This window comes from Macrobrachium nipponense, chromosome 1 (genome assembly GCF_015104395.2).
Source record: "Macrobrachium nipponense isolate FS-2020 chromosome 1, ASM1510439v2, whole genome shotgun sequence".
Lineage (NCBI taxonomy): Eukaryota > Metazoa > Arthropoda > Malacostraca > Decapoda > Palaemonidae > Macrobrachium > Macrobrachium nipponense.
In genome coordinates this window covers 136,949,275-136,961,721 of record NC_087200.1, presented here as the reverse complement: position 1 = coordinate 136,961,721, position 12,447 = coordinate 136,949,275, and the positions used below count along the sequence as shown (strand labels likewise).

General features: G+C 37.2%; 2 protein-coding genes across 4 annotated transcripts in view; one reads left to right on the top strand and one right to left on the bottom strand.

The window, feature by feature from the left end:
- The window catches only part of LOC135219669 (m7GpppX diphosphatase-like), a 203,685-nt gene extending 196,576 nt beyond the window's left edge, over nucleotides 1-7,109 (bottom strand). The window contains exon 1 of one of the 2 annotated variants that reach the window (XM_064256619.1): nucleotides 7,011-7,109. The gene's annotated coding sequence lies outside the window, so the exon portion shown is untranslated. Of the gene's footprint in view, nucleotides 1-2,510; nucleotides 2,756-7,010 lie in introns of those variants that run through there. The other variant, XM_064256618.1, reaches the window with a different exon arrangement.
- A 245-nt stretch (nucleotides 7,110-7,354) lies between these two features.
- LOC135219666 (endoplasmic reticulum mannosyl-oligosaccharide 1,2-alpha-mannosidase-like) overlaps nucleotides 7,355-12,447 on the top strand; it is a 222,109-nt gene continuing 217,016 nt past the window's right edge. Inside the window, exon 1 of one of the 2 annotated variants that reach the window (XM_064256613.1) lies at nucleotides 7,355-7,591. In XM_064256613.1, coding sequence (XP_064112683.1) covers nucleotides 7,478-7,591 — 114 coding nt within the window. In that variant the 5' untranslated portion in view covers nucleotides 7,355-7,477. Of the gene's footprint in view, nucleotides 7,592-8,862; nucleotides 9,117-12,447 lie in introns of those variants that run through there. The other variant, XM_064256614.1, reaches the window with a different exon arrangement.

Below are 12,447 nucleotides of genomic sequence, written 5' to 3'. Positions count from 1 at the left end.
TGCTGGACCAAGACCAGGACTGGAACTCCGACAACTCCATCGGCTCTCGCTGCTTCCTGTGGCAGCCAAACCCCTCGGGGGAGTTGAAAGGGAGCTCAGACAAGATGGATGACGTACCAACGGCCACCTCCGGGTGACGCGGATGGAGCACCCTGCTCCGAGACCACGCTCACCGTAGCGGGGTGAGCCTCACTCACTGAGCAGAGTGCAGCGGAAAACACCTCGGCCAACGGAGGGCCCTGAAGGTAGAAGCGGGACAACACCTCCTTCAGGAGGCCATCATCCTCGGGCGGTACAACCTGTACGGGAGACACAGTAATGACTGGACTTCTAACCGCAATGCCTCCCGTTGCCATATTAGTGGAGCTTCACACATACGCCGATGCATTATTATAAACTCTTTCCATGAATTCTAGTTGTCATAGTAATGCAATAATGATAAAATTGCTTTAATATTTATGTATATATACTTCCAATACATAGCCTAATTTCACCAATTTCCACATTTTGTATATAGTCTTATACCCAGTTTGGAGGGTGAACACATACCGAATGGCAACAGAGAGAGAGAGAGAAAGGAAGGCGAAGGAAGGAAGGACAGGGGTGGCGGTGGAGGGGGGGGGAGAGAGTAGGTGGAGCTTTTCACGCGTGTTCGTATGCATTTCTGCATAATGAAGTTTTTGTCTCTTGGTACAAGGACAAGTGTCGTTATTCTTTACGATTAGTGATTCACGATAACCTTATAAATTACGGCACTGGGTGTAATGCACTATGGCAAAATCTCTTTCTCATACGAGTGTTTGTTACAGAAATATTGCCAAAAAACGTGCTTGCACTGTCTCTGAAACCCATAGTAGGTATGCTGCTTAGTTGTCAATCAAGTTTTTTGTAATCAAGTATTTTTTACAAGCTAGCTATTGTATAAATTTCTATTTTTCTCACTCAAAACATATGCCTCTCAATGCTAACTTTCCCCTTTTAACGACCTTCTGGTCATTGCAAATTCGGCCCCATAATTTCTTATAGTGCGAAAACAGACAGAAGCCCAGGGACTGCAAGCGATTGCGTCACACTACGGCGGTAATCCGGCAGTAAAACATCTTCATATATCCAAAAAGTAAATAATAAAGATATATATGCGCATTACGATTATAACAATTACATGAATAGCTGATAACAATCTGCATGAATAACTGGTAAACTGTTCTGCAAGAAAGTTGAGTATAGCAATTCATTTACAATAGGTATGAAAGTCAAGATGTCGTGACATAATACAGGACTTAAAAAAACGTTCTAATTCCGAAAAATAATTACTTAAATTTGAGCCAAAATCGACTTACTTTTTCAAAAACAAATATTTTCAAATTAATAATCATAAATATGTAAAATATTGAAGTTTTACTATGTATTTATTTAAATAATTATCTTAGTACACGCTTCGTCGTCGTCTTCTACCAAAAGAGTAGTTTCCTTAAAAACGTCGTGGTTAGGAACCGTGTTCCGATTGTTGTAATGAAAGTGCCCATGCGTCTATGGGTACAAGTGGTGTGCAGATTTATCACAGGAAATGGGAAGTTTGTTGACACAAGCGTGATGGCGTCAATCTTCAAAGATATTCAAGCGTGAGTAAAAATTTTGAAAGCGTTTTGGTGAGATTTGCACTGCGTTGGACACCCTTTTCACTACCCTCTATTTAATGCTTTAAATTTGGCCTTAATTTCTAACTTTGGAGAAAATACTTACTTCGAAAGGAGAGTAGAGGTCTTTAGCTCCGTCTCTCACCAACAACAAGTCGCGACTGATGCCCATCTCCTGTGTCAGGATGCATTATAAGTACTTTTTCGGAGGGTGGCATGCTGTGATCGTCAGTGAGTTGATCCAGGCCACGCAGTTGTTTACCCTATGTTGACAAAACTTCAATCTTTTGAATGGTATGCTTACAGATGTAATTGTACTAGGCTATTCTTGTTTCACCAATTAAATATCAAGTGAATAAGGCCGAGCCACTCGATGACGATGGATCGTCTGCAGTTGTTTACCCTAGCCGTGCTACTTAGCTTCGACATCCATCGCTTTCCAGGTTAAGAACATTCTTAATTTTAAGGGCTATCCCTTAGTAGTATATCTTCTCCCAGTTTACTGTTAGTCCATTCGGTTGTTTACCCTAGGGTAAGTTAGGCTCTAGATTAACCTTAAATTAGCTTGGTCTCTACTACCTACCTACGGCCGATACACTATAGCCTAGTATTCCACTCACCATGGGTTTGGTGAGCGACACAGCACCGTCAAGACTAAGAGCAATAGCCTAGGCTACATACTATAAGCTAGGAGGGTAGGTAGGTTAATAGGCTAGGTACTAGGCTAGGTAGCTAGGTGTCGTCTAGGTAGTGGGTACTACTAGCTAGGCTAGTAGTATAGGTATACCTACTACCTAGGTAGCTAGCTAGTACACTTCAAGCTGGCCTTCAGTGTTTAAGTCTACCCTTTTTAATTTCACACAATATACCTACCTAGAGGTGAACTGAGATGCCAATCCCTTCTCTGCAAAATTTCTTAGATTGATGATGAACTAAAATAAGCCAGTTTTAATATGTCACTTAGGTATACTCAATTTAACACATTCAAAACAACACTGTTTACTTCAAACTCAGAACGTAAACACCAAACATCCGGCTTCCCCTTTCTTCTTCTCTTTATTTTAAACCTTGAAGAATAAAACGGCGGTCTTTAGTCGGCACATTTTATGGCTTGTAAAGACAAAATCTCATTATAAAGAATAAATTATGTTCCATTACACCATGCCATTACACAAGAAAATGTTAGTGAAAGAGGTAGGTACGGAAGACCAAAATGAGGACGAACACCTTACAAAGACTGTTGAGAAAGTGTGATATGTGTGGAAACTGGAAAGTACAAAGTTATTGTGTATGGAAAATAGTTTACGACACAAAAACTTAAATTGAAATATAATATAGGATTATTAAAGAAAATAATAATCAAGTAAAGGTCTCTGGGAGGATGGGTAGAAAGAGAGACAGTCTTATAGGGATGGATTATGTACAAACTTATCAGTACCTACTGGTAATGATGGTCGGACTTCATAATATGATGGTACAAAATGCAACTATAAATGAAGGAAAGAAGACATGAACTGTGAATTGTACAAAGAACAAGAAAAACAAGTGCAAATGTTTGACTGCACAAAACTTCAGGGTGTGATCATTAAAAGCATCAAGGTGAAGGGACTAGAAACCAGAAACCCAAATTAAAGAAACTGCTAGATTCTTAATAAAGGTAGCTAAACACACACACAGACACACACACCACACACACACACACACACACACACACACACATATATATATATATATATATATATATATATATATATATATATATATAAGCCATAGCTATCAGTGCTAACAAGGGCTGCTGCGGGAACATCTTGGAACATCTTTTTCTACAAGCTTGTCCCTTTTTGGGGTCACTGTAATGGTTGGTTCTTCCCCACATTCTTCCATCTCCTTCGGTCCAGTGCATCCTCCTCGCTCAATCTCAACTCCCTCATATCTCTCTTCACACAGTCAATCCATCGCAATTTTGGTCAACCTGACTTTCTCCCACCTGGTAGACCCATCTCCATCCTTTTCCTTATCGGGTGCATGGTCTTCCTCTCGTCTCTTTATATGTCCATCTTGGAACATCCTAATCCTATTTCTGAATCATGGATGAGTTCCGTTTGCAGGAGGCTTCTATACTATTAGCTGTTTTATACATTGCACATGAAGGTTCATCAATAGCATTCCGGGACCTTAACAAAAACTGAAACGTTAATGACTAACTTGCATGTCCCGATTCCTGGATATAGAAGTCCCTCCTTTCCATTACCACTCTCACTCACACACTCTCTCTCTCTAGGTTTTCCTCTGCTCCTTCCTTCCAATACTTCCAAGATGAATATTCTTTCCATAAACACATTTCCTCTCCATTCTTTTCAGAGGACTACAACATCCTAAAATCCTTAATCTATCATGTTCCTTAAGTGAACCTTTTTGCCACATCTAAACCTCTCCACAATGTTCAATTTAAAAAAATGAAATGAAATAAACAAATAAAAAGTGGTCATAAAAGGCTACTGCACAAACAATTCATCTCAGTGGCTTCCATCCTTTTTGATTCATTTGCATTCAACATCCGAACTTCACTTCCACAGGGGATGGTTGGGACAAAAGTAATTTAATATACTACATTCTAATGGGTTCCATAGACACTCCATGTATCCCAGTTCTTTGCATACAAGCTGCTAGCTCCTTTGCCTAACCTGTTTGGTAAGTCGACTCTTCTTCCATCTTACCTTCATCCAGCATAAATGCTATGAACTACTTAGGCGAATTCACTACTCCCATCACACTAAGATTCATTGTTTTGTAATCTTGGTTTTATTTTACCCCAAATAAACTTACTCTTCCTCACTTTTACTCTCAATTTTCTTCTGCGAACACTTTCAAAGGGAACAGTGACCCCTAAAGAACCCACATAATACAATTTATGATTTTGAGCTCATGATGAAAAGGATTCAGATTTTTGCATAAACTTTTGAAAACAATACTTTGCACATGAGACATAAAACAAGTCTTTCAAACTGAAGTTCGTGTAATTTATGCACGTAAAAATCTAATTTTCTTACATTATGAAGAAAGCTGCTGGCCAGACAAGACTTCTGGTTTTGCTTTGAGCTATAATAGGCATATACAGTAGCGTAATCTGAAAGTTTAATTGAATTTCAGTAATTTATTTAATTAAATTCACCCATTCAAACATGGACTTTGAAAAAACCATACAAAGAAAACTTTTTTCAAGCACTCTGAAACTAAGTACTTTCTGATGATAAAATAGGTCACGGGCAAGGTATATAGAATAAGGGAGACCATTCTATATACCTTGGTCACGAAAAAAGCATACAATTTCTTTCGTTTTGAAGGCAAAAAAAAAAAAAAAAAAAAAAAAAAAAAAAAAAAAAAAAAAAAAAAAACTAGCGAACACACACTATAGGGAGGTATGGATTTACGTATTAGAAATTGGTGATCAATCTGTGAAAAACAAGTGACAAAGATAATTTGTACAGTTTCAAGACTTGTCATTAATTATTTAACTGATTATCATGCTGCTCATGCGTGAAAGAGCGTTAGCATCAGAGACACGTAGCCCACTTTTAAGTGCAAAAAGAATATGGTGAAAAGGGCTATGAATATGAATGAAATTACAAGTCTAATACAGATTAACAAGAAAAAAAATTAAAAGTCACTTGTTCATTTATGCTGAAACGTAACCTTATTGTTAATGAGAACAGTTACAGTGTTTCAGTTACACAGGGCTCTGTGGCGGGAGATTTGAAATAACATAAAAAAGAGAAAACCTGCCAAAGAAGAATACGCTGAGAAATGACCACTTATCTTCAACATGTGGTACTGAAGAATGATTTCCTGGAAATGTCACTTAAGCTCCTCATAGATACAGTTATATTGATCAGCCGCAATAAGTTGAAAATAATACATCTACGAAAATACTACAGCCAGGACAGGACAGTGTGAAGGAAGGACATTATGTAGGAGACTGATGTCGTAGTGGGCCGCCAATTTGCCAAAGCAGGGGAAGGGGAAGCCTCAGACGGGATACATAGCGGGAATGCCAAAATATATGGTACCATTGTTAACTGAATTTTCTTCGAATAGCTCTATACTACTTTTAAAAAAATCACTTGAGTTTAAAAAAGTATTTTGTGTCAGGACTCAGACCTGTTTATGGTAAGCCTCAATGTTGAAGCTTTATTCATGAATATTCCTATGGAAGAAACTATACAGATTATTTTAAATACGATTTTTACTGATAATAACACTATTTCACGGTTTTGATTACGATAATTTTAGAAACTTTTAACCTTGGCGGTGCAGGACACTGCCTTTATTTTCAATGGTAAAACTTATGTACAGGCTGACGGCATGGCAATGGGAGTCCCTTTGGCCCGGTGCTGGCTAATATTTTTATGTGTGAGTTAGAGGAGCGGTTGCTGGACAACTGCCTTCTGGATTATCACCCGTTATTTTATTGTCGTTATGTCGATGACACTTTCATCTTATTTCAAGATAAACATAAGGCTGATTTATTTTTACACTATGCTAATGTGGCCCACCCGAATATAAAATCTACAATTGATTACGAAAAAGATAACAAACTTGTTTCCGTGGATATAAAGTGTCTCATAATAATTCAAGGTTTTATAAGTCGATTTTCAGAAAGAGGACGTTCACAGGTGTGGGCACAAATTTTTATAGCTTTTGTAATTTCAATTTTAAGATCAATTCTCTTTTTACTCCTTTCCACAGAGCTTTTGCTCTGTCTCCTAGATGGTCTGACTTCCACAATGAGGTCATCTTTTTAAAGAAGTATTTTACTGATAACTGTTATCCAAGTAGTTAATTGTATAAATGCCTTCACAAACTTATGAATATGAAGCTTTTACCTAGCAATGCTATTCCGACTGTACTACCTAGGATGACGTTCTAGCCAGCGTTCCATTTTTAATTACTTCGAAATTCTATGCCAAAATGCAACAGATTATTAGAACTTATTGTCCTGCCATACAATGTCGGCTAATCCCAACAAACCCGCTGACAATTGGATCTGTTTTTAAATATAAAGACATCTAACATTGTCTGTTTTATATACTACTTGTCCTAGATTTGATCAAGGAAAATATATCAGAGCATCAAGAATACTTCTTAAGGTCCGAATAAATTGCCATTGCCATAGAGTGGGTTGAGTTTTCGTCATCTGAATTTTCCAGCATCCGTTACCATACAAAGAAATGCAAGAGCAATTGCATATGAAAACTTTAAAATCTTTACAAAAGCGTCTTCTACGCAGCAGCTAGCGGTCTTCGAATCGCTCTTTATAAAAACAATTTTTCCCGAAACTGAACAACCAAACTGCTTCCACCCCTCTGCACCTACTTGGAGTAAACAACAGAGATGCCTTCGATTTTTTGTTTTTAGTCACTCGCCTTCCTTCCTCTACACCAGAAAAACCTTTTAATCTTCAATAGAAATTATTTCACACAACAAGAATCAGACAGGAATACCAATTTTTGCCGTTTCCGCTCCATCTATATTCTATTCCTGAACGTTTCTTGTACAAGGAAAGTTCTCTGTGTACTAAGTAATCATACGGGATTGTGACGTTTGTATTACATACATAAAATGCAATAACGCACTATTACTTGTATTGGACGAGATATAGTAAAAGCTGACGTGGTCATATTTCATTTGCGGTTATAACGGACATGTGTGATTATTCGTACAGTGATTGCCTGATTGGTGTCGAAGCTCATGTCCGTATATTTGGCACAATAGGTACTCGACCTCTAGCTTACGCTTTTCTGATTTAGGCAACTTTGCTCAAGATCTTATGTAATATAACAATGGCTGAAGTTGGGACAAGCACTCCTAAAAACAGAAGGCAGAAAAGAGGTGAACTTTCGAAGGGGGAAAAATTACCTCTAAGAAAACAGCGATCTAGAAAAGAGTGGTTAGAGGTAAGAAACTTAGAATAGTGCATCGGGTTTTCATCTTATCCTTGTTTTTATAGATTTTTTTTTTTTTTTTTTTTTTTTTTTGTAGAATTGAGCATATTCCGATTTCGTTACCATAATATACACGAGATCGCTATCTATAATGAGTTAATTATAATTTATTACGTAAGCTAAAGTTTGTATCATATTCATATAGCTATATAGGCCTGGACATGTTATGGTTACTGGATTTAAGGGTAGCCTAAACCTGTTAATTGTTTGTGATACTGTTATTGAAAAGTTTCATGGATTAATTAAGCTGAGAGTTTGTAAAACCTGATGGCTGATGGTGAACTCTCTTCTTGCAGCAAGGTGAATTCATTGGGTGGCTGGCAGAGGTTAAAGATAATCCCCTTCGTGCTTTTTGTAAAACCTGCAATACCAAACTTGTGGCAGGTCTTAGTGAATTACGGAAGCACAGAGAAAGAATTGTACATGTGAATGCTATTACTTTTTAAAAATTTATTTAAACTAATATTCATAAATTAAACAACGCGCAAAATAATGTTTTTGGTAGATTATGTCAAAGAAAACCATAGAGACATTCTTTTGAAAATCCCCGGAAACATAAGGACATTTCATTTTCTGCGTAGTGATAAACTGACTCCAGATGACCGGTTGACTTGGGAACACTGCGCCAGCATTGTCAAAGCAGAGCAATATATTTCATTACATAAGCTGGATACAAATGAATGCTCGTGAACCAGTAACTTAAATATTCTGAAATCAGGATTCCTTATTGTTCTCTCAATTGCGGGTCTTGACAACAATTAAGGTTAAAAATCATAAAATAAGAAAGTTATATAGGGAAGTAGTTACATAAAATTTAAGACGAAGCTGATGCCATATTGATAAATAGAGTGAAATGCATTCGCTACTATTCTTTGTGGTATTGCTATTATAGCTGATCTCATGAACGAACGTTTAATTGATGATGTACTCGAGGCTCATCGCACAGACAGACATCACGGATTCAACTTTAAATGGATGACTAGGGATTAGTTGAAAGCATATTATCATTAATCATATTTTATTATACACGGTATTTTAATTGCTCTTCTGCATGAACTCAATTTACATTGTCTATTGTATAACACCACAAAATGCAGTTCTCCCTTTCTAGCTTTAATAACACATGATAGTAACATCCAGATCTATTTGTTGACAGTTAATGGATCCTTATTTGTTTTTGGTGTCCAATAGATACCAGGATATTCGTAAACAAAACATTGCTTCGTCTATACTCTCTTGATACTGTTGTCAGTACAAGTTCGTGTTCGTGTGTTTGTACTAGGTAGAAGTTAAATGTAGTTTGTATGGTGTCGCACTCTTAGTTAATTGCTTGCAAGATAGTGTGTGAATAGTATCGTATTTTAAAATGTTCGAAGGGAGTGTCATAGAAGAAAAAAGGGACTATGTTACTCTGTCACTTCCTGCTCTGCAACAGACTGCTGCCAGACCGACCCGATCTTGGAAGAGAATATGTAGGGTAAGTCCTAGATTGTACCAATACGTCCACTAGCCATAGCGTATTATTAAATTATTAGTTTACTTTGGATAATAACCCATGGTTTAGCTGGGCATGTTATAATAATAGGTTTAGAATACCCAAGGCTGGCTAAACTTGGCTTAGCACTTTAAAATTCACATTGGAGGTGACTTACCAGTTACCCCCCCCAAAAAAAAAAAAATTGAAAATTCTTAATAGGATTATTAACTTTATATCTTTATTGGGGACCCTTGGAAACGGGGGTTTTTTGTGTGGTAAAATACATGTCGTTGATGGTCACCCTGGAAGTCATAAGGGGGCCAGATGTTCCTAAGGAAACCTGTTATGAAAGGAACTAAACTAACCTAATCTAGTAGGCTGTGTTACTCTGCCTCGACCCCCCCAGTGAAGGAAACTTAACTTTTTATCAAAAGTTCCCCTCTAACACTGCCAATGCGCGATAGCATTCGAGGATTGCCAACATACTTATCAGTTCTAAGGTTAATTACAGTTAACCACTAAAAAATAACAGTAAATTTGTGATAAGCAACCAAAACGCCTTAGTAAAACTCAATTTTCAAGGTAATATCTGATGCGGAGCAACCTCATAGCTCTACCGTATTATTTTACATGCTGCCCATAGTATTTACTAGCAATATTGGTAAATTTTTACAACAGTTCCAACTCTGTTTTCCTAAAGTAATTATGTATTTTCATGTGTGTTTTAATGCTTTTATAAGGATTATGATGGTAATATGTTGGGGAAATGAGTTGTTTTTGAGTTAAAGGGTAAACAACTGCCGACAATCCATTGTCATCGCGCTGGCCAGGCTTTATTCACTCGATATTTAATTGGTGAAACAAGAATACAATTACAACTTTAAGCATACCATTCAAAAGATTGAAGTTTCTTCAACATAATGTGATATATGAAAGCCCCATGCGAGATAAAATAAGCATGTGAGCTCTTCGTAATATATGTTTTCAAGGCAGTTTTGAAATCCAATATGGCAGCAACTGCATAAGGTGTCGTTTGTTAGCGCAGCGGAGCCACCATCTTTCCCAGCCTTCCCAGCACTCATTTGAACAAGATTGCAGTTGTAATCAGCACAATAAAACAACATTTTGTTGCCTATATTAGTGAAAGTATGAAACTCTTTATTCCCGGGGTCATGGTTTGAACTGAATTCATTTTTACCTTGTAATCGGTGGTTTTATCCTTACTGCCATCACAACTGAAACTCCACAGTGCTTATTTGATTGTAATTATACACATTTTAGTCTTAATTCACTCCAAAATGCACTTGAACCTTGTTGCTGTTCATGGTTCCTAAGCACTCACTCCACAAACACAGTTACGAGCAGCAGACGACTACACTGTTCATGAGGTGCAAAGTTTTATTCCCTTAATTGTTTACTTTACTTATTATTTAATTTAACTTTACTTCAAAATGTTTATTTAATTCATGTCTATTATCCCTTTTTTGCAACCAAATTAACCCCAAAAAATTACAAATATTTCTGATGTATACTTACGAGCAGACAACGCTACGAAAAATGACTCATCGTTGTCAATCTAGTGGAGCTTCACACATATGCTGATGTATTTACAAACTGTTTCGTTGAATTCTAGTTGTCATAGTAATGCAGTAATGATAAAATTGCTGTAATATCTATATATAATACAAGTAGATATGCTAATTTCACTTATTTCCCGGTTTTGTGTAAGTCTTATACCCATTTTGGAGGGTAAACACATACCGATTGACAACACTGATAAACAGTTGAAGAGCGTAAAACGCCGCAAAGAATGCTGTAGTCCCCTTGGATAAGTACTGGTTAGAGGTCGGGTTTACGATTGTTATGATGAAAGTGCCCCAGCGTCTATGGGTACAAGTGGTGTGCGGATTTAGCACGGGAAATGGGAAGTTTGTTGACACAAGCGACTTCGCAAACATCAAGATGGCGTCAATCTTCGAAATATTTGGAGTTGTAAGTAAAAACTTCGAAGGCGGTTTGGGGTAGTGTGCACTGCATTGGTCACACTTTTCATTACCCTCTGTTTAAATCTTAAAATAAGGCCTTAATTTCTAAGTTTGGGGAAAATGCTTACTTCAAAAGGAGAGTAGAGGTCTTGAGCTCCTGCTATCACCACCAACAACTCATGACTGATGACCATCTCCAGTCTCAGGACATGTTAAAGTACTTTTTGGAGGGTGGCCAAAACCGCGGTAGTCGGTGAGTTGGCCAGTCCACTCGGTTGTTTACCCTACACCCTTACAACATCTGACAAGGTTGAGGACCCTTTGGGAAGGCGGGTTTTTGGGTGGGGTTAATCACCATCGACACATAATGGCATTTGAATTAATGAATTAAATGAGGTAAAACAATCTTAGCATACCTACCAAGCCATAGGAAGGCAATGTAGCCTAGTGTACTGGAGCCTAACATCTGCAAACCATAAGAAGGTGGCAGAATGACGCTTCGCACATTATCTGCAATTTTAAAGATTCTTGGCAAGCTTGTTTGTTCTGGCAAGGAGTAATGATGTGCTGCGCATGCTAGCCTCAGGGGTTACAGTAGGTAAATCAAAATTATAAGAAAATTATAGATTTACCTTAATTGGATGGACACAAATGTTTTGTGGGCTTATATCCAGAACAAGATGGTTGTGGCTCATCTACAGTGTCATCGTCGTCATCAGAAAATGATTATCCTTTCTAAATTGACACTGCTTATTACACTTCTAACATTGTACTTCAGCTGGTAACACTCCATGCTGTCTTAAAAAGTCAATACATTTTGTTTTATTTTCATAGAAATCATGAATTTGCCAAAAATAAAGTTACAAGACGAACACAATCTCGACATATCTTCACTCTATGAAAGACTTGAACAAAATGACAAGATAAAATGTCTGACACCTGTAAGATTTTCACCAGGTCACATAACCCCTAGACTCAATATGTAACTACCCACAATGCAATTTTAAGGTGAACAAAATTTGCATCAGAACCACAATGCAGTTCTAAACAAATACAAACTTGCATCAGAGCACAAACTGTGTCCTATTAATGTAAACAAAAACACTTAGAAGTTTTTCGAGGATGGTGATTATACATATAGTATACATTCATATCTCGGATATGGTGAGTTTCCAGAGACAAAGTTTAATTATTTTTTATCCCAAATGCATCTATAATATATACTATAATTATTATGTAATGAGTTGGAACTATATTGTAAAATAATACTGCAATGTTTTTCGTAACACCCTGGTAAGTATGTTAATTTTTTTTTTAATAACCGTTGCAAATATACAGATTCAAAG